General features: G+C 27.0%; 1 protein-coding gene across 2 annotated transcripts; it reads left to right on the top strand.

Moving 5' to 3' along the window:
• Window positions 1–1055: 1055 nt before the first annotated feature.
• Window positions 1056–27475, top strand: LOC136978282 (striatin-3-like). Of its 2 annotated transcripts, none has more exons than XM_067273979.1 (18): window positions 1056–1340; window positions 20213–20316; window positions 20486–20568; window positions 20669–20744; window positions 20825–20992; window positions 23811–23939; window positions 24118–24205; window positions 24311–24461; window positions 24544–24695; window positions 24779–24837; window positions 24933–25049; window positions 25131–25178; window positions 25254–25375; window positions 25449–25616; window positions 25693–25833; window positions 25907–26017; window positions 26097–26183; window positions 26878–27475. In XM_067273979.1, exons 1-18 carry the CDS (start codon window positions 1071–1073, stop codon window positions 27045–27047), a joined length of 2244 nt encoding a protein of 747 aa, XP_067130080.1. In that variant the 5' UTR covers window positions 1056–1070; the 3' UTR covers window positions 27048–27475. The 2 variants fall into 2 exon arrangements, with proteins under 2 accessions (XP_067130080.1, XP_067130079.1); XM_067273978.1 differs by having other exon boundaries at window positions 25437–25616.
• Window positions 27476–27726: the final 251 nt, after the last annotated feature.

Below are 27726 nucleotides of genomic sequence, written 5' to 3'. Positions count from 1 at the left end.
ATAAAATAAATTCGTATCTATACAAAATAATGAAATATTTAAAAATTTGTTTCTATTAAATTAATGCTTTTTTATATTTTAGGCATTTATTACGCATGAATTAAAACGTTACAATTTTCAACAAAATTAACAATTTTTCCATATTCATAATTATCATTTTAGATTTTGATATTTATGATAATACTAACTGTACCCGGCCACACGTTGCTGTGGCTCAAAATGTATCTATTATAAATGTATAACACTCCCCGCGGGGGAAAATTTCAAAAAATCCCTTCTTAGTGTACATTCTCTTGGCGTACCCTATTAAAACGTAATCAAAAACGCATCTAAAATAGAATAATAGAAGACCAGTTCTTCACTGTAATCCTTAATTTTGTCCCTCTCCCCGCGGCGGGAATTTCTACATCTATATAATATAAAAACACACGCGTATTCGAATGCAACGTTGTGTCAAAATTTCAAAGCAATCGGTTAAGAACTTTTCGAGATTTAAGATTTTGAACAAACGAACATTTACATTTTTATTTGTATAGATAAGGCCGCGTTTCTTTATGCAGCGCTCGAGAAACGCTTTACAGCGATACGCTAGAATTGGTTTCTAATTGGCCAACACTGCTCATGACGTCATTTCGCTACACTCTCGCTGCATAAAGAAACGCGGCCTAAATTTAAAGCGTCACCATATTTTCTCCACCTGGTGATAATTATTGGCATACAACTTTTATCATATTCTTACAAAAGATAAAACCACGCGATAGAAACAACTATAAAACGTTTAATATAAGAAAAATTTATAATAGAATTATTTATTTTCAATTTCCACAAAAATTCACACTCTTGTCTGAATTTAATCATTTGATAAAAATAGGAGTATGCATTATGATAACACAGTAAAACGATATTGTAAGGAAACTTTACTTAGTGTTATTAATTTAAAATGTTTTCCAGTGCATTTTTTGAGAAAGACAAGTTTTATAAATTGAAGAATATTTAAAAAATATTTTATATATTTTTTCTGTTAAATTTATTAAAGTCTCCATCTATCGGACGAAAACGTAATCGGATCGATGGCCATCCCATCGTTCTATTCGCAGCTGGTCAATGGCGAACGCGAAGCAATGTTGATGATGATGGACGAGTGTCCAAATTCTGTCCAAAATCATACGGGTCCAAACTCACCTCCATCATTAGGACCTATAAAAACAAACCAAGACGAAATCCAACAACAGCAGAGACCGAGATATTCTATACCCGGCATAGTACATTTTATACAACACGAATGGACGAGGTTCGAAGCCGAAAGAGCACAATGGGAAGTGGAAAGAGCGGAATTGCAAGTGAGTAATAACCATTAGATCGAAAATTTCCTTTGTATAATAATCGTATATTACGAATTAACACATCGTTCGATCGCCTTGTTGGTTTTTTGACATTTCCCCGTCGGCCATCTTGTTTTTCAAAATGGCGTCGGTATACCCGAATTTTGTTATCTTTTATTATTTTCTGTGTATTTGATGTAATAGTTCTTATATTTTAAGCTTCTAAATCGAATTTATTAGCTTAAAATCTCCATTTATGCCTCGATTTCTTTATAAATAAACGAAATCTACATCATCAGAAAGTTCTGCATTGTAAATGTATTAAATAGTAATTAATTATATGTATAATTGGTAATTTATGATGAATTTAAAGCAATTTTAACTCATATAAAGCTTCTGATTTCTAAATTAAAGGTTATAAATCAATGTTTGATAATTAAAAATAATTTTTTTTATTATTATTAATTTTTTATGGTTTTATTTTACAGCAAGATTCATTGTTTTACTATGTTTAAAGCCTTGTTTTAATACACTACCTTTGAAACATGTTAAAAATTATCATCAAAAAACGTAAATTAAAAAAAAAAACCTTAACCCGAACTTAAAATGCCTTAAAAACCGCTTTTATGAAGCTGAAAAATCTTAAAAATTCACATTAAATGTAGAAGATTCTTGAAATTTACCATATAACAGTTTTATAAACATAATTCTTAAACAGAAAAATATATTTTTTAAAATAATAATAAAAGGAAGAGTTTGTTAGGTACGTATTCTTTTGTTTTACATAAACACAATTTCAATGATCTCCGTGCAGATTGCAAAATAAATTTCGTGTACTTACAATTGTTTGATTCTCTAAAAATGTAAGAATCATTAATAATTCATTGCTAGTTTCTAAAAATATATATATATAGAAACTATACAGAAACACACTTTTGAATGTATTATTATTATTTTTATAGCTTCAATTTAAAATTAACTAATTATAAACATTACGACATATTGAAATTTTACTTAAATATTCTTATATTATTTTATTAATTAAATTTTACTTTGTACTTTTTTTATATGGATTTAAATTCTTATTGACGAACGTTATTTTGGGTGGCATTTAATTATGAGTAATCTGATCCTCAAAAATTTTCTTTTTTTTTTAATTTTAACAACATAAAAGAATTTGATGGTGTAGGATCATTCTTATTTTTTTATTATTATTAAATATATATAAATGGCCGAACAAAGATACAAATGAGAGCAATTAAAATCTTAAAGATTAATGTATTTAAATTATCTGGAATTATATAAATGAAGCATGATGTATTGGAATTATTTATGGAAATTCAATATTTGTAGATCTTTTATTTTAAATTATTTTCTTAGTTGTTTTGGAGGACTTGTTTATAAACTTAAAAAAAAAAAATTGATTATATTTTACTCCAGAATTTTTTAAATTATTTATTTAGGTTTAGATTTAATTCCTATGCCAAATTCATTTATTTCTCTACTAGGATCAGATCATAAATATTTGATGTATTGATTTGGCAAATATCCCTTATATCAGATTTTATATTCATAACTTGGTTTAAATATAGTTTCTTAGATTCAGCCGCGTTTTGTGTTTTTCATATATCTTTTGATTGTAGATGTTTAGGTCTATATAAAATGATTCTACGATAAGAAGTTTGCTTGGTTTTGTTATAGAAATCTTTTGTTCGTATACAGAAATGAACGTTTATATAAATACCAACATAGATCTGAAATTTTTTTCAATTTTAATTTGCTGGTTAAAAGGCTTGGAAACTAAATTTATTATTGTAAGAATTGTATAAGTGTATTAAAAAAAAAAAAACCCTTTCTGGCAAATTCCCAAAAGCAAAAAATTTTTCTTTATCATTAGCAGAAATTATTCATTTTGGATAATTTATTAGGAATTTTAATTAATTATCTTTGCTTAGCAAGGTAAGAATATTTATTTTCCCTGAATTAAAAGGAATTTATTTTCTCTTATATATTCTTCATGTTAAAATTTATTTGATAAGACCAAAAATAATAATTAATATAATTAGAATTTTTGATTATTTATGGTATCTTAGGGCATAAAATGTAGATTTTTGTATCATATTTTAATTTAATTGTTTTTGCCAAACATGAAATCAAGTTTTGTTAACAAACTGTTTTGACTTATCGAAAAAAATCATGCAGTAAAAAATAAGTTCTGCTTATCAACTAGTTAAATACATAATTCAGTTTATTTTAAATCATTTAATAAATTATTTAACTTTTTTCTCCCATTTAATGTCTAATTGTCTATTTGGATTTCTCGACATATCTGAAATTGTAGAATTGCTATAGTAATTTTATATCTCCATACATGTTATTCGATATGTTTACTACTAATATATTATTGATAGTAAATTGTGGCATTACTTTTTTTTTTATAAAAATTTGTTGATGAATTCAGAACTTTCATTTCCTATACAAAGTATTTGTGATGATATTGTAAAATACATTGCATAACAGGAAACAATACACAAAATTGAAAATCCGGGGAATAAAATATTACAGCATATATATGAAATAAAGTTTTATATCCTTAAATTTCACTTTTAATCCTTTGTAAGCTTAATTTATGGCAGAGAAGCTTAAGTATTAAAATATTTTGTTAATTGCAAACATAAGATAGTAATTAGATGCTTTGTGGTGTAGAAATTGCAGAGAGCAAGTATGATTAGTTCATTTCTAATAAGTTTTTTTTTGTCACTGTTACAATATATGGTAGTAGTCAATAGAAATATATGCAATGAAGTAATTTGATCAATTAGAATAATTGATCAAATTACTTCATGCTGTAACATATGATAGACATAACTTGCAATTTTTTTTTTAAGATTTGCATATCTGCATCCAACAAAATTAAATTCTAGCATAAAAATCATCTTTTAAAGTGCATTGATTATAAATAAGATTGTCACAAATGTGGTTTTCGATTAAAGCAACAATCTGCCATATTATTGGGCTAGACTATATAAGAAAATGTTTAATGTTTAATTTGGAATTTTATTGTTATATTAAAAAATATTATATATTGACTAGATTTACATAAGCAGTATCGGAGTGAGATGTGATTCAGTTTATGCTTATTGTCGTTTATCTTTCATCATTAGTTGATCAGCAGAATGAGTATTCTTAATTTTAATAATATCCTTTTATATAAAAGCATTAATATTTTTTCCTTATTATAAAAATTATAGATTTATGAAGTTCTATTGTTAGAGCAAGCATGATATTCAGTTTTTGATATTCGTGTGATATGTTGATTGAATTTTAATTTATTTGATTTGAATAGAAGCTTAGGTATCTTAAATTATTATTAAATTTTTTTCATTTAGGTTCATTCTTATTTATAATAGGTGAAAACTTGAAAATGTAAAATCATGTAAACTACATCCAGAATGAAAGTGAAATATTCATAAAGAACAGGTATTGCTTACACTGCAGAAATAGGTGCTAGTGGGAGCATTTATTATCTAAAACTATCGAAAAGATTATTGATTTGGGAAATAGAAAACATACTTGAATTAAAAATAAAGTACTGAAACAATGGTATTTCAGTCTTCTTAAGTAAATAAATTAATTAAATTTTTTGAATAAAAAAAGTCATCACAGAAAACTGGTTATTGTATGATTACTAGTATAAGCAATGCTGGCTGAATGGACAAGATGATGAGGTAACTGCCTGAAGTGGCAGATTGAGAAGGGCAACAAAAAGTTCAAAAGGAGAAAAATAAATAAATAAAAATAATAGCCAAATACACTGAAGTCCCATAAATGTACTCTAAAGTCGTTTATAAATAGTTCAGCAAGAAAGTGCTCTCTGTTGGCAACCATTCTGGAAGTTGGGGCAGCAAAAATTGGTATTGCCTCATCTGCAAGTTACCATTGAGCCAGTATTAAGTATAAGGATTTGTTATCTAATCACAAGCTTATTCTGGAATAAGCTACTGTATAACCTTGTATTAAACTAATAATAATCTTTTCAGAGTCCAGACATTTTTATATATTGTACAAATCTATATATATACATACATATATGTACTGTATATAACTCAATCTACAGCAATATACTGTATATAACTCAAAGATTATATATATATTGAAATATATATATAATCCTTGAGTTTTATATAGTATTTTGCTGAATTATCTTGAATTTAAGCTGGCTGTTCTTAAATGTATTTGCATAAATAAGACTAAAAGTATTCCTAATATTTATTTTAGTGTATAGTTTTACTCGTAGGTGTAATACTATTGGCAAAGAGAATTGTACTCGTCCGAATGGCACTGATCTTTAATTTCAGTACTGAAATCTCTGTATTTGATAATTTTTTCAGTTGGTCTGTAAGGTGTTAGATTAAGCATAGTTGTCAATGAAGCATGTAAATTTAATGCTCTTCATCAATTGTTATATTTTACATTAGTTGTTTTATAATATATATTGAATTACTGAATGAAATTAGTTGTTATGGAAAAAGCAAAAATACCAATTTTATATTTAAAACTTGATAATGTATAGTCAATTTTTAAAATTGTTTTATACTAATTATTGTCTACCATTTGATTTAATGAGAGTTATTTATTGAATTTTTAACTTATTTGCTAGAACATTTGAAATATAGAATAGCTAAAATCTGCCACGTGAAAACATAAGTTAGTTGATAAGCTATTAATCATGATAATGGTTTTGGTTGATGAACATTGGCTAACAACTGCAAAAACAGATTATTTAGCAGATTTCGAAGGCATAGTCATTTTTTTGTGGAGGGTCATGACAGGAGAATGGAGAATTCCCCCATTTGTAGGTTGCTGGGAAGTTGCAGTGGGTCTTTGGTACCGCTTTCAAGAAAACTGGTCGAGGGAAATATTTGGTGAAATTTTTTAAAGAAGAGGTATTGGATAATAAGAATAATAAGAGTATCATAAATTTAGAGATAATAATAAGTACACATTACAGTATTTTCAGGTTGAAGGTATTTCTTTCATATCTTCAATGATGCTAACCATTGGCAGATTTTGAGTTATGATCTATCTGAGCATTGATTTTTATGTAAGTTCATCTTAAGATCTATAGTTGTGTCATAGTTAGGCAGTGTTATTTTATAATTAAATTTTTCTGGACTAATATAATTAAAAAAAAATTACAAAAAGTAAACTCATTCATTTACATAAACTTCATTAATTATCACTTAAATTAAATTTAAATTTATGCAAATCATAAATTATTTAACATTCTCTATTGTATTGAATTTATGGAGTGAATAATTTTTAATTTTTGACAAATAATTTAATGGAATTGCGAAGACTGTTATATGATATATTTTTTAAATATTTTTTATTTTATGCTTGGATTATAGAATAATAATTTTAATAATATGAAGGTAATCTGTCAGCTGTTGAAGACTAGCTCCTGTTTTTTATACAAGGTCATTTTATATCATATTATACATTGACGATGGATAAAACAATCAAATTGGACCTTGAGTTAATTAGGAAATCAAAATATTTTCTGTTTCACTCAAATTATGTAGAATATTGCACTGAATTTCATAGTCTCTTAAATGAGTTTCATTCAGCTCCATTTTAAACACATGAATATATTTCTTAGTATAAAACGTCATTGCTAACTCATTAAAATGCTTAATTTTAACAATAATTTGTATGATTGGTGACAGACTACATTAAATAATCAAATAGAGGTGATAGCTTACTGTTAATTTATGCATCATAGCAGTGTATTGGTAGTAAATTGTCTCAACTTTATTAGGTTTGATTTGTTAAACTGTCAGAAAAACTTGTGCTAATTATCTAATTATATTAACAATTTAGTAATTACAATTATTATTATTATACTTAAATAAACAAATTGTCAAATTTAATTTAGAAAAATATAGCAATAAAATGACAACACACTGTTGAATTACAGTGATTTAATTATTACAAAATACATTCAATGCATTATATAATTTTATAGTGTCTCTACAAGCAGAAGAGATGAATGTTGAATATTTAAAATTATTGATTTATAACAATAACGAAAATAACTACTTCTCAACTTTGAAATGTTAATCTTTTGAATATTATTTTGTTTATATCATTTTAAAACTCCAAATTATTTTAACATTAAATATTTAAAGAACTTATTTTTAATTATAAATCTGTTGAGGATAAAATTAGATTCTGTGACTAGACATTGATTTAAGTTACGCAAATGGTAAACTTCAGTCTTTCCAAGGCTTACGTATGAAGCTGGATTAGGAGCCAAAACAGTCATTAGGTTTTTTCCTCTATGCTTAGGTAGATTAAGCATTTTCTTCTTAGTCTGTTGCTGATAACTTGCTGTCTTGTTATCTGCTGATATGATGCTATTTTTATGTGGTTAACCTGTTTTTGTTTTCCTATAACATTAATTTGGTTCTAATTAATATATAATATGTTTTCCTAATTTGCATAGTATTAAATCATCTAGTTTAAAATGTAACTTTGCTATTAATGTATGCTATTTTGAAATAATTAGATTAAAATTTTTTTATAGTCACGACATGACTGACTAAAATGTGGTGCCATTTATATACACTGTAACATTAACTGCATAAATTATATATATATATATATATATATATATATATATATAAAATTAAAAATAAAATATATACTTGTACACTTGAAGAGTTTATTTACTTAACCTGAATATTTTAAGTTTATTGATAACTTCTTTAATGCATATTCTGTATAAAATTTAAGTAAAGAATTATCATTTGTAGTTAAATGGCATGTTAAATTGCTCAAATTGATGATGCAATTTTAATCTTTAGAGTTACTTTTATTATGTAATTTGTTTTCATGTGTATTAAAATAACAGTACGTATCTGTTGTGTGTACGTGTTTGTGTCTGCTTAGAGAAAATTTTGTGCATTTGTACATCTTCCACCAAACTTTGTAATAGTTCTCATTAATTTAATATTGTATTGAGTATATGAATTAATTTTATATTCTGATTCACAAGTAATGTTTTGAGCATTCTTGTTTATCATTTAACCAGTTTTAAATTAATAATAATAATTAAAAATATACACCTGATTTAGTTCCTTCATTATTTTTCCATATCTTAATTTATGCAAGGTTTATAAAAAAATGACAAGTTACATTTTATTTTTAATTTTGAAAGCTTTGTCACGTTAAATATATCGAATCGGAATGTAAATATTGATAAAATTAATCTCTCATTGCAGTTATCTCTACTGCCAACGGAATGGGCATTAAATAATTTGGATTTTTCTTTAAAAGATAAAATCAATTGGAATATGAAAATACTTCAGTTAATTCTTCCATGGTACTTAATTAAAAAGGAATGTTTATAATGATTCCATCTGATTAATTTTTGTTCCGAAAAGATGCAATTAAGTTAAAATAGAAAATCTATAAATTGCATTATTGCTAAGTAAGAAAAATATGATATTGTGGAATAGGACAAAAATAATCCCACGACAATTCTGTTGTTATATCAACGACGGTTCATTAAGGATTTTATCTATACGATAATTGATTCCAATCTAAATGTACCTGTACCTGTTACTAAGATAATTAAATAGTCTTACTTTTCAGACAGTCTGTCTGTCATTAACAGACACAGTAAACAACACTAAGATAATTTTTAATAATATCCATTTTAAAATAGTTGTACATTCACGTAGTTCGTTGTCATACTCAAGTTGTGCAATAATTTAACTGTTTAACATGTTAAATGAAGCAATTTCACATATGGTTAACTTTTCCTTTGAACTCTTTAATATCAATACTCAATAACAACATAGCCGAATAAATAGTAAATTATTTTTTAATGTTTTGTATTAATACGTTTCTTACAGTAAGATAAATATGGCGATCAAATATCCATCAAAATGAATAAAAATATGGCTGTTCTTAATTAATGTACAAAGCCAAAATTTTTCCTTATCGGGTGGTTACGTCATCAAATTTAGCTTTAATATTAAGTTGTATTTCTTTATTGTAATAAATTATTTATTTATTATTTTGGTAAAATTAGACGAAGTTGTACGTAAAATGAATTACATTTTAATCAGAACCAATTAAAGTTTTCAAGTTATTTAAATCTTTCAGCTTTTAAATTGGCACTTGCACAAGTACTTTTATATAAATAAAATATATAAATTGGTTTAATTCAAAATATTAAACATAAAGTAAGGAAGTTTCTGATGGTGTCCTTTGTCAACTGCATTGTCATTCACAACATTATTAAAAAAAAAATCATCTTTTTCAGTAGGTTAATTTGTAAAATTGTATGTATGTTTATTTATTGAATTAATAATTAATTTGTTCAGAGTAAATTTTTTTTTCTATACTTTATAAAAGCAATAGATAGGCAACTAATAAAATTGGATGAAAGTTTATTCTTCTACAGATGCTAAGTCAACAGGATAGGATAAGTTCATTTCATCCAATATCTAGGGAAGAGATATTTTTGGACGTTTCCAGTTTTATCCTCAAGTAACTTGATATCATAAGTTTAATCTTTACTTACGGATCTAAAATAACACGAAGGGATTTATTATATGAAATTATGTTTAAGGTAAAATGAAAAGGGGGAAAAAATGAAATGATAGAAAATTATTTTGATTTACAATTGTTTTTTCCCCCCTTCTCTCTCTCTGAAACTTTTATGAATCTGTATAAAAATTTTAAAGAATTAGAAAGTATGTTTAGTTATTTAATTTTTTATAAGTTTTTATTTTACAAAAAAAAGAGACCATACAGAAATAAAACATAGCTAACTTATATTTATATCAAATTAATTTAGATATTTTACAGGTACAGCTTGTATAGGATATATAAAAATATATACTTTAAAGGCTTTGTATTGTAATGTTATTGGAGAATTTTTTTTGTCAAATTAATTAAAAAACGATTTTAAAAAAAAATATTTTAAATATTACTTTTTCTTATTCTGTTTATTAAATATTATTTGCGGTTTGTTATAGATTTAGTTGTTTAGATTGAGTTTTTTTTTTTTTTACTGTTTAAAAATCAAATCTAATTAATTTATCATATCTAGTTTATAAATGGATTTTAGTTAGTGATTTTCTTATAATGAAGCCCAAGAAAATGCATAAAATGCTTGCATTTGTGTGATATGAATCATTGTTCATGGTGCTTCTTGAACAGAATTAAATTTAAGAAAGGTCAGTACAATAGATTCTAAAGTTTATTTTTGGCAGAAATAACTGTTTGTTCATAAAAATTCGGAAATGTAAAACGTTTTAGCAATAATAATAAAGCTTATATTAGTAATTTGACTGTATCTGTTGGTCTCTAGTGACAGTTTTAAAAATTGTCTAGAGTTTCATTTTCTGCTCTATAGACACTAAGAGATCTTTTTCCAGTTCTGTTGTGGGTTTGGCCAGATCTATAATAGGATGGCCGGTAGTGAGGACGGGGCCTTAAATATCCAATATAATCGCATATGAAAAATTCCCAGGGTTGCTCACCTGGATTTGATTCCAGTTTCCTTAGAGTGATAGACTGGTGCCTTAACCATCTTTTTCATCAGGCTTTTGGGATAGTTTGAAATGCGATGTATATTATTTTGCAAAATTTTTCCACGAATAGAAATCACCATTTCAAAATTTTAAACAAATTAGAATAATTTTTATTAAATTGGAAAACTGAAAGTAATATTTCTGTTTGTTTTCCAAGTTAATAAGTGTTTTATTTGAATATTATGATTTTTATTTTTCTTATATTTTTGTCATTAACTAGTTGACTTTGTTTCTGAATTCTTAAATATTATCAGATATTGAACTGCTTCTGAGCGATTAATGGGGTTACATTATTTATTATAGTATTTATTAACAATGTGTAGTGGTAGTCTATTTTAGGTGGTGATGATATTCTATCAAGATTAATAATTCCTGTTAATCTTATTTTATCATTATTGTTTTTCCTAAATTCTGCTACCTATATGCATTTTAATTCCAAGTTTACGATAAGAATATGCAAAATAATATATATTGTATTACATATTTGTTAACATAAGTGATAGTTTATATGTGTGTGTGTAAATGAAGCTTTAGAAATAAAATATTTTAAAATAAACAAACATCTCTAGATATATTTTTATCTTTTTGTTTAAACTGTTCTACAGTAGCATTCTTACATGTTCTTAGAAAGACACAGGTATTTGAGTTGTAAAACAAAGTTTGAGTTACTGTTTTATTTAATTATTTAATGAAGAAATGGAAGAAGCGTTAGTGTGTATTAGAACTTTTTATTTCATTTTTTTTTTGTTAAATTTCTAAAAAAAAATGAATTAAAAAGTTGACACTTAAGAGATTGTAAATAAGTTTGAAATAAGATATTGTTACAGATTTAAATATGTAAATAAAAGTACATTTAACTTGGTTAAACATCTTTAAAGATTATCCTTTAAGCACAACTACATATTTCTATGGTAAACAATATTAAACTAATACTGCACTGTAGACTGAATGAATGTGTAATCTCATTTTAAGGAAAGCTGAGATGAGAAGAAGAAATATTATAATCAAGTAATGATAAAACTTCTGTATAGAGAAAATGTGGAAACTGAAATTGAACTTAGAGTTAATAACACATTCAGAATATTTTGTTTGTTTCTAATTGATTTGGATCAACTGATGATGAAGCAAACAGTTAAAAAATGTGGCTTTCCGAACTTAAATTTGGCTTCTTTATTGCAATTTTTAAATATTTAATGTTTAAATTTATATAAAATATTTGCTCATAATAAATTTAATTTAATTTTGTGGTCATACAGTTGCGTTATTATTATTATTATTGTTATTGCTTTTAAGTTTCCATTTTTCAAGTTAACTGCATGATATATTGAATGAATTCATTAACCCTTCAGTCAGTAATTGAAACAAGAAAAATTGTATCTCTGCCAAAAGGGATTTTCTCTGGTGAGGTTGCAAAACATCAAATTAATTTACTTATCTGCTTCATTTATAGTGAGTATTCTGGTAAATATGTTTGTTTATATGCTAATATGTTAATATTAAATATATCACTAATACAGCACTTGACCATGAAGTTAAATGAATTATAATATAGAGTTTATCAAATATAATGTTAATAATTTCATTTACATTTATGTAGATATGTTGTAATCTTGTTTAAAAATTTTTTAGGCTAGAATTAATTAATTGAATTCTTTGAGGCCTTTAAGAAAGCATATTAAAGTTTATTGATGATTCATCTAATAAAATGATTTTTTTAGAAAATTTCACAAATGAAATGATGCAGTAAGTAGTCTGTAGAAGCAATTAAAGTGTATATGAAACGATATATATATAATTTGAATAAATATTCAAATTAATTGGTTGAAGGTTTTAATATAGGATGGTCCAAAAGCCAGTCAACCATGTAATAACTGAGTTTATGTTGGTTTTGAAATACTTAGTTTACTAATTTTGTAAAAAATATGGTATCTTGGTGTGATTTGTAGTCAGCAAGTTTACAGGAACATGCAAAACAAAAACACAATCAAACCATCCTTTGGGCCATCTTGTATTTAATAATAATACCTGTTAAGTTCGATATTCAATTTAACAAAATTGTAACACATGTGTTTATGTTACGTAGTGTTGATGTACAGTCCATAGCTCTGTCACATGTCTCAGGTGTGTTGTGTAACTATAGACTTGGGAATGCGGGGAGAGATCTTCCTGCCTAGAGAGGGAAAAATTGTGCTTTTTCCTTTGGTGTGGCCGGGCAGTGCGACCGGAGTGTGTAGCTGTGCTGATGAGTGTGTGGCTGTGTGGCTGGCAAAGAACCAGTGTTGTGCCTTTATTAATTAATTGTCGGGTGCCTGAGTGTTACTCGTTTGTGGAGTGCCAGAGTGTTACTCACTAGTGTTGAAAATAAATTACAAATAGTGTTGTTGTTGTGTTATAAATAATTTGTGTACTGTGTTTAGAACGTATAAACAGCAACACGTTAAAACATTTACAATACCTGTTAATAGAATTTGAATTAAACAAGATTCTAGTTGTAGATCTTTTACCACTTTGCATGTTTTGAATGTTTACTTTTTAATTAATCTTTGTATATTTTTTTGCATATAATTGCATTAAGATGAAAGATAGGAACAAATGTGAAGTGTTAAGTAGCCAATTACCATCTCAGGTAAACATAAGTTTGCATTTAAGCATTTTTGTTGTTTCCAAGACATGTTTTTATGATGTAGTAATTCAGATAGGCTATAGAATCTTAATGTAGAATGTATTAAGAGAGAAGAAAGTAGTGAAATGCTGTGAATATATAAATAAAGATATATATTTACTATGGAATCTACTATTGGAATTTAGTTTAGTATTGCTTAAAGATGCAGTATGAAGTTCCAAAGTTTAAAATTGCATACATTATGTAAACAATTAAAAATATATGCAATTTATTCAGGACTGCTTATGCAGGGTATTCAAAAAATTATTGTGTGATGAGAAATTTATAATGGCATTAAAGTGATAAGTTTTAACTGTAAACAATTGATTAAAAAGATCTGTTAACAGTGTTTTTTATTTATTTTTTAATAGATACAACTTGGTTTTTCATAAAGAAAAGCATGACTTTGCATTTGTTATGTGAATATTTGGATTAAGAAAGCAAAATAATCATTAAAAAAATCTGAAAGAAAACTCTACAATGCACTAAAGATTTGTTAGTCAAAAATTGAAATTTGGAAATATATTCTTGTATTTGTACCTGTACACTCAATGTTTATTTATATTGATTGGTAAATCTGTTTTTTATTTAGATACGAAATTACTTAATCTAAAAAAAGATAAAAAGTAGTTTTCTAAAAATAAAATTTATCTTTCACAAATAAACAAAGTGCATTTTTAATTTAAATTTTGTTAAGCAATTTCAGAATGGTACGGTGTGTATGCAAGATCATAAATCTTAGTCGTTGGCCTGTGATAATCATTCTTTTACGTGTTACATTCTAATATTTCCCCTCTCTGGCAGCTCTTGTCTTTCAAAATAAGTAATTCCCAGTTTGAGAATTCTTATTTAGACACAATTTCTAGACAAAGCCAAAAAGTGAGATACTGTGTTGTACCAGATTAATGACAGTAACTGTAAAATTCGTAACGATTCATAATTAGTCGTTTCCCTTTTAACATAGATGCAGTGTCTGGATCCAAAGTTTAATAGTATATTATTTATGCTTCCAGTTTTTTATAAATCATAGTTTATTTGATATAAGAAAGAGATTATTCACTTTAATTTAAAATTAATACAAAATGCAATTTTTTGCTTAGATAAGATTTTTTTTCGTTTTGTTTTTGCAGTAAAAACAATTTCTGATCATCATCATCATCATCATTAACTTCCCATCACTTTCTTCATCTTTCTTCCTCATCCTTCTCCTCATCATCCTCATGTTGATCATTAGAAAATATGCTTTATTATACAGGTTTTCAACATAATTCTTCCCGTTTTTAATGATAAATTATTAGTAATTTGTGATTAATAGATGACAATTATTTAAAAATATCAGATTTTTGTTGCTTTGTTTTCTTTCAAAGTGTGTTGAGTAAAGATTGAGAAAAGTAATTTGGTTAAATTGCATTGTTTATACTACGCTGCATTCTAAACATAAATACAGAAGAAAAATCAGAGAATATAGAAGTTTGGCTTGTTTATACAAAACTTAAAGAATTAATATGCTGTAAATCATTATACACTAGCATATTTTACCTAATATATATTATTACTGTGTAAGTTTAGATAGTATCAGTTAGTCCTGTTTCCTGTATAGTAATATATGTTGTTGAATTATTTTTCTGTATCGTTCAATACCTTCCTAACCTATATATTACCTCATAATGCTATTTATATACCTTACTAAGCATTATTATTATTTTTTTTTATAGAAATTTTATTATCATCTTGTTTACATTCTAGAAATCGGTATTTCTGAATCGGAAGCATTTACAATTTTCAAGCATCTGTGTTCATTCTCTTGCTTTATTTGTTATTACGTTATGCAAATTGACAAAATTCTTTGAATTATAGTTAGAAATTTATATATGATGTGCAATTTATTCACTCTCCACTATCACTTTTTCTTCTTTTTTTTGTATATTTATCATTAAGCAATCCGTATGATTAAATAATTTCAATATTTAGTGAACCATGGCCTGCAAATGGTGCGATCTTACAATATTCTGATATTTATAGATTATTCATTTTGTATTCCTCTCCGGTAACAGGAAAGTCCAAAGTATAAATATTTTTCAGCTTATTAAATTTATACGAATTTAGTAATTCTGAAGAACGAGACGATTTGAAAATAATTCGAGAACATTTCGGGGGAAAGAATTGCAAAACTGATTTTATGGCTTTGCTTTTTTTTTTTTTCTTCCTTCTTCGGGCTTAATTATGTTGAAAAGTTTGTCGTTTGCATTTCCGAATTTACTTTTAGATAAATTATAATTGTTGTCAGTTGTAGAAAAATTGCTGTTTTGTCAATACAAATTTCACACAAAAAATGATTTATTTAATTTCTGACCTTTTTTTTCTGCGCTGAATTTTATATTTAGAGGAATTTTATGATACAATTTCATGACTTTATTTTTTCCAGAAACTTAATTCTTGGTGGAGATATTTTACGGGTGAGGAATTATGTCAAGGTTGAGGTTAAAAGAATCGGCTCAAGTTTCGGAAAAATAAGGAAATACTGTAGTTTTGTATGAAAAGATATATTATAGTTTGAATCATAAACGGATAGCTACTTATGGAATTATTGCAGCTGCTTTTTTATGACATAATTTCGAAGTATTTTAAGCACCAAAGGTTTATTGCAAATTTTTTTTTTGTGATGATATAATAAAATTTGGACTGTACAGGAACATAAAAGAAAATGCTTAATAAGTTTACTCCTGTAGATAAGTTATAAACATAATATAGAAAATCTAATTCTCTTTTCTCGGTTTTGTTGTTAATATAGCAACGTCAAAAGATAAGTGTATTGTTTTGTGCTCTCGGTTACATGTAGAGAAAATCAGGACTTCTGAAGCATGATATTGTTCGCATTAAGACCTTGAATAAATTAGGAAGGAAGGCATGCCGTACTGTTGTATTTTGTAATGTTTACGGTTGCATTACGACATCAGATTTTTAAATGTATTAAGAAAAAGGATTTTAAAGGAGATATCACATTCGAATAGGAATGAGCAAAGAATAGTGATATTTTATATAAATTTGAATGGAATTAGAGCGGAAGATTACCGTCTAAAACAGACCGTTAGAAGCTAAATTAGTTAAGTTATAATTTATTATATATTATTAATTTTTTAAATAATATTTTGAGTTGCTTTCAAGTGAGGTTAATATAAAGTTTTGTCTCGGCTATAACAGAAATGTGTATATATTCGTTTCTGCTGTTAATTATTTGTTTTCAAGCAGTTAAAAAAACTATTATTATAAATAAATAAACAGTAAATATTAATGCTTAAACTTAGATTTAACTTAGGAAAAATATGCAAATCATGAAAATTTAAGTGGTTTTCTTTGTTATTATCTTTTGTTTTAGTGACTTCCCTAAAAAGTTTTGACTTTTGAATTCTGCTTTCATTTGTGTTCAATACCCTACTGATTCTGTTTTTCCTCCTGTATTTTTCTTCTTTTTTCTAAAGAAACCATGTACACTTGAAAGGTACAATGAAAATCGAACAATGGTAATGTTACAGAATCACTCCTCTAAACAATTATTTCCAATTTAAATCTACAGGAAGTGTCGACATCTTAACACTAGATTAATTTAAAATATTAATTTACCAACTAAGTTAATGACTCAATACTAGTATTGTAGAGAGTGATCGAATATATTTTGGAAATTCAGCAAGTGGGTGGTCTAAATTATAAGATATTTATTGTTAAAATTTTCATTTAGATAGAGAAAAGGCCTTTCAATGATTTTTATATAAATTTTGGAGCTTGGTATTACAAAGTTTCAATGCCATTAATTTATATATCAACAGAAATAACATGCTTGAAAGCATCAGTAAGTTAAGGAAATTTAGCAATTTCTGAGTAAAAATGGTTTTTACTTGCTTACAAGCATTTTTGACTGTTTGTTCCCGATACAAAATATGCATTTGCACATGTTTTGGTTCAATCAGATGTATTTTAAATGAAGCGAAAATGTTATTTGCATGAAAAAGTTGAATTTGGAATGCTTACTTTATGTCTGAATTGATTAATAAATACTTTGTAACTAACTAAACATTGGTATAGTTAATATTTTTCCTTAATTAATGCTAATGATATTTTAATGATAATGATGATTTTGCTAATTGAATGAACTGCTATCAGTAAGAGATTGTTTTAATAAGAATCAACAGAAAAATCTTGTCTAAAATATAAAATATTATTAAACGAATGTTTGTATGTAGTGTATTGATAGATTTTACTCTGTACTGTGATCCCAAACTTGTTTTAATTCTAAGAATATTGTTAATAGTAATAAAGTATTAGTTTAAATCAAAAAAAGAGCTGATTATAAAGAAATTTCATAGCTTTAAGTAGTATTTAAGTATTTTGCTGTAAATTTGTATACATTTTGCTATTGAAGGTGTTTCTGGCTTATAGAGTAAGATTGCGTGTTAAACTGGTACATTCGGAAGCGGAAATAACATGTTCCAATCATTTTTACTCCCCACGGAGAGCTTCTGTCAAGGACAATGTCGAATAAATCATATAAAATATAAAACAGATTCGCTAAAAGACAAATTAAATTTATTGACTAACCGTTAATATTATTTAATCCATTTTATTTTTACAATTACAGAGAGAACCTTTAAATCTTGGAGTTAAAAAAAAAAAGTAAATAAAATCAAAATTTACTGGTTTTCGATTTAAAAAAAAAATTGTTTGGAGTAATGCTTGTGAGCAAAAAAAAAACCCGAATAATAATAGTGTAATAAATTTCCTTTAGATGTCGATACCGTGACCTTTTAGGAATATCTTTAAAATATTTGGTTAGGAATAACACAGGTGAAAAGCATTATTAAATTATCAAACAGAGCATAACAGACTGCAAACATCTTTGAACATTTGTAATTTATTGTGTGATTATGATGTATAAAGATTTATTGATGGTTTATCCTTGAAGAATTTTTGATATATTTTCAACTAAAATGTATATAATTTTATATATTCGTATAAAATTATAACTGCATTTTAATTCATTTTTCTGTAGTCATCTATTTAAATTTATTATTATTAACTTATATTAATTACCATATTAAGAATATTAATGAATAAGCTGCAAAAATAACTTTTTTTTAAAATTTATATCTTATAAAAACTATTTATTAATGCACAAACAGGATATATAATCATTCTTTTATATCTTAAATAAATAGAATTTAGTGCAGTGATGTTATTAATGAGGTTCATTTCAAGGATAATTTAGTCTATATAATAATGGTTTTATCTCTAGGCAGTTCTAATTTTATTTTCTTTTGCGATTACATTCCGCTTGCTTTTGCACGTGTCCGTTGGAGTTATTGTCCGAATTTCTTGTTTTTAAACTCGGCAAAGTGATAAGATTGTTGAGTAACATCGCGCATAATTGATTCGTAAATGCTGTAAACCTTTGTGTACATTTATTTTCTTAAGCGCGTGTTTTTAATGCGTGTGTAAGAGATATTACGGCGATTTAATAAGTAATTTGTAAAATAGAAAACAGTATTTAATGTCTAAATTTATTTTATTTACAAGAAGAATTAGCAATTCTTGTAATATTTCTGTTGTTTAGAGTGTGTGTGATACAAATTATGATAAATAGCTGAGTATAGCTGAAGGTCTTAAATGACCTCCAAAAATTATAAGAAACCATTCATAGACTATAGTAACTTTTTGATAAAGCATCTAACAGATATGATTTATTAAATATTGGTTATATTTTTATCAGCTTTAATCGGCATAAACCAAAATTTCTATAACCGACATTAAATAAAATGATCCGTAAGAGTTCCAAATATCAAGCCCCAGTTAGCGTCTGTAGCATGAAAGTTGCCCCAATTATTCTTTGTTTATATATGTACTCTCTGGTGATGACAAGCTTAATAGATGAGAGTTATTTTTTTACAGAATTGTTGCCTTTTTAAATCTCTCATTTTACTTATTTTAAGTTTTGCTGATCAGTTATTTGATGGTTGTAAGTTTTTCTTATCCATTTTGCATGCTTAACAATATTTTGTATACTCATTTCTATGCAATTAAATTATTAAAACAGCTTTATTTTTTTTTTTTAAAATAGTGCTGTTATAGGAGTAAAATATATGAATATGCTAAGTCTACTTAAGAAATGTCAAAAAATGAAGAGAGCAAAATTTTATTTAAGACACATTACATGATATTAAGACAATAAATGGCAAATTAATTGATAATTAATGAAATTTCTTGTTTAAACTTTACATATTTTCAGGAAATTTTGAGGTTTTTAAGAGGAAAATTTTGAGTTTTATTTGTTAATTTTAAAGTTCCTCCTCTTCTGAGTTGACTCAGAATGCTTTTATAGAGGATGTTTTTCTTATTTTTATAAAAAGACAACATTAATGAATTTAGCTGTAATAAAATGATTTTTTCTTTGCTATGTGATTCATTTGAAATAAATTCATTTTCTTTCCTCCTGTAATTTAAATTGCACTTCAAATGGATCACTTCAAATCAGTTTTTACTGATATGTAGTCCTTTTAACAGTGGCATAATTTCTGCTTTCTGTACAACTGTGTGTGTCAAAATGTTTTTTTTTTCTTTTTTCACAGGCTCGGATAGCATTTTTACAAGGAGAGAGAAAAGGACAAGAGAATTTGAAAAATGATCTCATTCGTAGAATTAAAATGTTAGAATATGCTTTAAAACAAGAAAGGTGAGTGCATACTTTTACTGCAAGATTTTTTTTACTAAAAGACTGTTTGCTTCGTACTTTAAAAATGACATTCATTGCATGCCGTTAGACAATCAAATACATTTAATAAAACTGTTTGTTGTTTCTAATGTAAATTTTAATAAATCGGCATTTTATTCAATTTCAAAAGGACTAAAACATATAAATTAAAATACGGAGCCGATCCTAATCAGGCAGATGCTCGTCTCCAGATCTTTGACGAGACCGACAAAGGTAAATTTACGGTTTGATTGGAATGGTTATAAATTAACATCGGCATTCACAGCTCATAATATTAATTTTTGTATTTAATATGTTGTTTAATGTTTTGTAGAAGAGCCAGTCGATGGAGATATATTTCCTTCAAATAGTAATGTTACTTGGAAACAAGGGAGGCAGCTTCTCAGACAGTAAGTTAGAATTTTAAATTTTAAATTAAATTTAACGAAAGGTTAATAAAATAATAATTTAAATTTATTGTTTTTTCCAGATATCTACAAGAAATAGGATACACAGACACTATTATAGATATTAGGTCTGCAAGAGTTCGTTCTCTTCTTGGTTTGAATAATAATATAGGCGATCAAGATAAGCAGCTAAATGTTGTCATGAATGGAGATCAGACAACTAAACGGGCAAATGATGTTCACAACAGAAGGTAATGGAAGGTCAAATGTTTTTAATATCCGTTCTCGTACGTGGAAGAGATTTATAAAGAACTTTTGCAAGAAATAAATTCCTGGAGAATTTTGTAATAGTTTAGAAAAAAATTCAATATGATCTGAAATGATTACAGTAGAAAAAAAATATATAAAATATTTTTCTTTAAATTATTTCTATATATAGGGTCTTCCAAAAAGAACGCTACCATATTAAATTATTGTAATTATCTAAAATATTATTTGTGAACATTGTAATGTACATTAAAACATTAGAAAACTGTCCAAATTTTACATTTGACCATTACAATTTCTCAATGCATTCACTTCATATTACAGAACAGAATATCTGACCAATATTCAAATTCTTCCTATTCTTGCTATAGCATATCTGTTGTTACTCCTCCCACAACAGCCACAATTTTACAACTCCTGCAAATTATTTGTGTTGCATGATAGTGAATGATTTTGGCTACAAAGTGCAGAATGCAAAATGTCTTCTCTGTTGCAGAGTCACCATTTTTGTTTACAGTGCTTTCTAGAGGTAGTGGATGATGCAGGTTGGAGATGAAACTGGAACAGTTATTCTATTGATTGGTGTGTGTCTCATACTTCTCAGATAATAATTAACATAATTACAGTAATTATAAAATAGTAGCATTTATTTTGGAATACACTGTACATAAAATGGCCAGTTAATGATTTTACATTTTAGCAGAGAAAATTTATTAATAGAACATAATATTTAGAAACATACGTTCTAATCATATTAGAATACATACAAATCTAATTACAACAATTGTTCAAAATACTGTCCGGTCTGCGAAGTCAATCAACTCTTGACTTTGCAGACATTTTGCAGTTTAAATCGTCATTATTTGGAAACTTTAAAATCTAAATAATCCAAAATAGTTATTAATTAATAATCAAAGTAGTAGTAACTGCACTATTACTTTTGGCCAGTCTACATTTAAAATTAATTGTAAATGTTATGTAATCTCTGTTATGCACATTTTCAGTTTTCATTGCATGAATTAACCTTGTACTGTTGTTAAAGTAACAGATTTTTTTTATGTTTGAGTTACAGGTTACTTTAATATAATCAATAGTTTCATGTATGACAGACATATTCATTTTAATTAATATACATCTGGCATCATTTAACAGATACAGTCAAACCTCTGAACAGTGGCCATGGACAGAAACACAAAAATTGCTGTTGTATGGTGATTTTTGGCCAAAAATGTGTGCAAAATAAGTATATAGTTTTATTAAAAAAAAAGAGAGTTCCTATAAAAATGGCTGCTGTGTTGCAATATGGTTATTACTGGAGATTTGACTGTATTAATTTCAATATCTGCAAAATCTAAACAAATATCTTTGGATAAAAAGATAAGAGAAACTGCACTAGAGCTCTTAAAAAGGAGTTATTAAACTAGTTATTTGATAGTACCAGAAATTCTATTCATAAATTACAATTATTTACAAAACAAAGTTTAATAATGATGACTAATTTTAACTTGATCAGGAAAAATCTAGCAGAAGAGAGAAAGTCTCAATTAATAGTTCAATAATTTACAATCCAGTACAGTGGAACCTCGCTTAACAAGCATAAATCGTTCCAGAATCTTACTCGTAATGCAAAACACTTGTTAAGTGAAACAGTTTTTCTCATATAAATTAATGTAAAATATGATAATGTGTTCCATGCCAAAAAAAAAAAATACTGAAATATTTTATTTATAATGTTTATTCAAAGAAAATTGTACAATATACATTGTTAAGGAGTGTGAATCAACTTCATCTTTTCTTCTAGCATGGAATGAACCAACCTGGAATGTGAATTCGATTTGTAGAAAACAAAAAAATCAAAAAAAGTCTCATAAACAGCCAAATGATATGCCAAATTCCTGAGCTATGTAAAGGCTATAATTAAATACTAGAAATTAATTAATTTGACTAGAGGTAGGCAGTTATGCTGTCATCTCATATTAAATTTAATGACCAATTCCAAATTAAATTTTAGAAATGTCTAAATGAAAAATTATTTATTTATAATTATTAAATTTAATATGAGATGACAGCATAACTGCCTACCTGTAGTCAAATTAATTTCTAGTATTTAATTATAGCCTTTACGTAGCTCAAGAATTTGGCATATCGTTTGACGTGTTTATTATATAACGGGCTATGGTTGTTGTTGTTTATAATATGTGTGAACACAAGTGACACTAAGATGCTAGCAGAACAAGTGCTACACACAGACTGATGGAGCATGCGCACGCACAATTCGGGACTTCCCCTCTCCTTTTTACTTGTTATGCAAAACATTGTTTGTTAAGCGAGTCATTTTTTTACAATTTGTTTTGCTCGTTAATTAAGTGAGGTTCCACTGTAATTCTAGACTGGCTGACAGTTGTCCAGCATACCTTGTCAGCTTTTAAGTTATCTTTTAAACATACTGTTGGCATTATACTAATTGATGTAAAATACAATTTGTATTCACAAGTAATTTATTAATGATGATGATTGAATTCATTTAAAACCATTATTTTTGGTGTTATTAAGGAATTCAATTCCAATACCATACCAATATTACACGAAATATCTAGTAAACTGGGAAGCAGTGATGAGATTTAACAATACTAGACCCAAAATAGCATAATGGTAGTAAAAATGCAAAGAATGTATTAGATGTAACTATAAAAGTTCTTGTTCTATTTTACATACTTTTATAACAGTATTAGTAATTAGTTTTAATGAATACTTGTTGTTTATTATTATTATAATTTTAAAATAATAATAAATGTTCTTTAGGATCCCTGGAAAGAAAATCAATTCGATAGCCGAAAATACATTAATGGATGCTGAAGCTTCAGTTTTAGCAACTTTTGATTTCTTGGCATCAGAGAATGTGGATGTTGATGACGAGGATGAAAATCTCAGGTTAATATTAATCTATAAATTTATTTTCTCAGACTGTAGTTAAATATTTATGTTCATGTTTTTATATATTTAATTTACATAAAAGTTTCTTTTTTTGACACGCTGTTACAAATTTAAATGTTTCTCGAAGTAATGTTTTAAATATCTACTACTAAAATTTGAAATTTTATTTTTGAAGCGATGAGCTGGAGTTTGGGGGATTAGGTGATGAAAGAATGGAAAGATCGGAGGAAAAATTGGAAAAAAGAATGAAAATGAACTTAAAAGTAAGTTTATGTTGTTTATTTATTTATGATTAACTTAATTCTTTTCTCTTTTAGATTAACTTAATTATTTGATGTTCAATACATGTGTGTGTTGCTTTTTCAAAGGGTGATTCAGGTAGCGGTTTAATAACAAGAGTTAATAATATGATGGATGAACCTGATGGGGATGAAGTGGTGTCGCAGTTTGATTATTTGGGGGCAAACAACACTGACGGAGCTGGAGAAGCTAGGAGCCAGGATGATACAACAGAATGGAGTAATTACTAACATATTATCAATATTCTTTAATGTTGTTTATGTAAATTTTTTTGTATAAATATTTATACATATACTTGTAGACATCCAAGGAAGATCATTCCCCTTCCAACCCGTGTCGCAACGGCAGCTTTTGGGAAATCTCAGAACAGACAACGATGGTATGGAACCTACTCTTGGTCTCGGTGATCTTGCCGAGTTAACAATAAACAATGAGGCAGAATCCACTTACGATGTAAGTGCCATGTCATATTTTTTTTTTATAATTGGTGATAATAGAATAATATAGAAAACTTTTTTCTATATTTTATTATTCAGGTGGCTGCAACCAAAGAGGCTTTTAGGAAAACTTGGAATGCTAAATATACCCTTAGAAGGTGAGATACTTTTGTTGTTAAGTAGATTATGATAGAGACTTATCGTTTTTATATTTTTATTAGTGATATAATATTGAAATCATTTTTTCCCCCAGTCATTTTGATTGTGTACGAGCACTAGCATTTCATCCTGTGGAACCAGTTCTTATCTCTGCTTCGGAAGATCACACATTGAAGTTGTGGAATTTACAAAAGACTTTGCCAGCAAAGAAGTTAGCTTTCTTTTTTATTATTATTAATTTTATCTCTTGATTATTTATATAAAACTCTTGTGTTTTTCTCTGAATTTGCAGAACATCGTCATTAGATGTAGAACCAGTTTATACATTTCGTGGGCATGTGTAAGTAAATTAAATTAACTGTTCTATTAAATAGTTTGTATAAAAACTATATTAATGAAACTTCAATTTGTTTAGTGGTCCTGTACTCTGTCTTGTTATGGGTAGCACTGGTGAACAATGTTATAGTGGTGGTCTAGATGGGACTATTAGATGTTGGAACATTCCAAATTCAAATATAGATCCTTATGATTCATATGGTAAATTAGTAAATCTTTTGTTATTATGAATACACAATAGTTTTTAGTAGTAAATTAACAGTTTGTTTTCCAGATCCGGGTGTTCTCGCTGCTACACTATGTGGGCATACAGATAGCGTGTATGGTTTATCAATTCATACTTCGAAAGTACAGTTAATCTCGTGTTCTTCAGATAGCACCATAAGACTCTGGTCTCCCCAAAGCAAAGTTCCTTTACTAAACACTTACATCTCAAAAACAGGTCAGATAACGTTCAGATATGTATTTTTTGTTTGTGAATATTTTTTTCTTTTAATATAAATATTTAATAAATTCAGATGATGGAATGCCAACATCTGTGGATTTTGTACGTTGCGAACCCACACAGATGGTGGCAGCATACACTTCGTCAAATACTATTATTTTTGATATAGAGACCGGAAAGCCAATAATGCATTTAGAAAGCAATTTGAATACTGGTAAGAAGGTAATTTATGCAAAGATTTAAACCCTTGAAAATGTCCTTTCATTTTATTTTATTTTTATGTTCAGATGGTAATGCTATTAACAGACAGATTAACAAAGTCATCACTCATCCTACACTTCCCATAACAATAACAGCCCATGAAGATAGACATATTTGCTTTTTTGATAATAATACAGGTTTACATTTTGCATTTATGAATTTAATCATATTTTTTATAACTTATAAACCGTACTAACGGAAAATAAAACATTTTAGGCAAAGTAATACATTCAATGGTTGCACATCTTGACGCAGTAACCAGTTTGGCCATTGACCCTAATGGATTATACCTATTGTCCGGAAGTAAGTATTTTGTGTTGATACCGTTGTTAATATATCTTGTTATTTTCCTGCGTTAGCAAAAAAATATTAGTTTGTAATTTGGAGTTTGCAGAACTCAAATCATATCTTTATCTGATCCTAATGGATTTTTCTGTTCAAAATATGCTAATTGCATGTTTTAGTGAGGATTACATTGAATTGATTGTGGAAAGGAAAAGTTTTTAGGATAATTTCATGTGAAATATTAAAAAAAATTGTGAAGATCGGAGAAAGTTGTCTTAACACTGTTTATATACTAGTGACTTATTGTAAATTAGTTATACTGATTGAAAAATGGCCATCACATCCCTCACACATGCTGCACTTTTGTTACTTTCGGAACAAAAAAAAATATATTGGTAATATAATTGAAAAATATTGGTGAAATTTATAAAGTTTTATATATATAGTATGTCAATGTATGTATTTATTAACTTGTCTTTTAGCAAACAACTAACAAAGACTATTCCTAGAAAATATGTAGCCGACCAGAGATCTGTTAGAAAAATCTCATTTTCCTTGATCTTAAGCTAATTATAAATTTTTATAAACTCCATAATTAAACATTTAATTGAAAGTTTGACGTTAAGAGTTAGTCAGAATTATTAATAATAATTTCGAAAGTAAAAAATAAATATTATTATTTGAAAGACATGAATAAAATTTTGTATTCCAGGCCATGACTGTTCCATTCGTCTCTGGAACATGGACAATAAAACATGTGTACAGGAGATAACATCTCACAGAAAGAAGTTTGACGAATCCATCTTTGACGTATCATTCCACCCATGTAAACCATTCATTGCCAGTGCCGGAGCAGACGCACTAGCGAAAGTCTTTGTTTGATGAAAAGTAGTAATTAATATCAACTGTACAGGGACAAGTATGCAAGGATAAAAAAAATAATATGTTGCTTTTTACAACATCAGGGAAGATTATTTTATCCCATATTTTAAAACCGGTATCAGATTGTGTAGTCATTTTTTGTGTATTCGAAAAAGATATCCATTCTTCCCTGTTGGTTGTTTTTAATCACGACAATCGACACTCGTTATTACGGATGAACTGGATTTCCCGAGCCGATGGAGGAAGAAAACAACACTAGGATGTGAGAGAGATTGTTTTCTGCACCTTTGTTATGTTCTTGAGCCGTTAGTTTTTGTGACTTCGAGTAAGTTCTGGAGATGTCGGCTGTAAGAATAAAATCTCCAGAAACCCCCAATAATCAGGTATTAAAATTTCGTAATTAAAAAAAACTATATATGAATATATAATATCAGTATTTCATTGTGAATCCTGTGATCCATTAAGCAATGTCATCTTTTTATTATTATTTTATTATTTTGAGTTCTCGTCAATTGCAAGCTCCAAAAGAAAATTCTCATTGTAGTTCTCTTTATATTTTATTGTATAATGAAGGAAAAACTTGTATATATTATATATACATATATATATTATATATATATCATATCTGTAAAATCACTTGCACTTTACTATAATTGTTAAATTTATGCCGCTTGCAACG

Source organism: Centruroides vittatus, unplaced genomic scaffold (assembly GCF_030686945.1).
Source record: "Centruroides vittatus isolate TY-2023 unplaced genomic scaffold, ASM3068694v2 contig_502, whole genome shotgun sequence".
NCBI lineage: Eukaryota > Metazoa > Arthropoda > Arachnida > Scorpiones > Buthidae > Centruroides > Centruroides vittatus.
This window is presented reverse-complemented; position numbering and strand designations above follow the sequence as displayed.

Coding starts and splice junctions, on each gene's coding strand:
- LOC136978282 (XM_067273978.1), top strand. CDS start 1,071: ATGGCCATCCCATCGTTCTATTCGCAGCTGGTCAATGGCGAACGCGAA. Junction 20,745..20,824: donor GGGAGGCAGCTTCTCAGACA/GTAAGTTAGAAT, acceptor TGTTTTTTCCAG/ATATCTACAAGAAATAGGAT. Junction 26,018..26,096: donor CTTTTTTGATAATAATACAG/GTTTACATTTTG, acceptor AAAACATTTTAG/GCAAAGTAATACATTCAATG.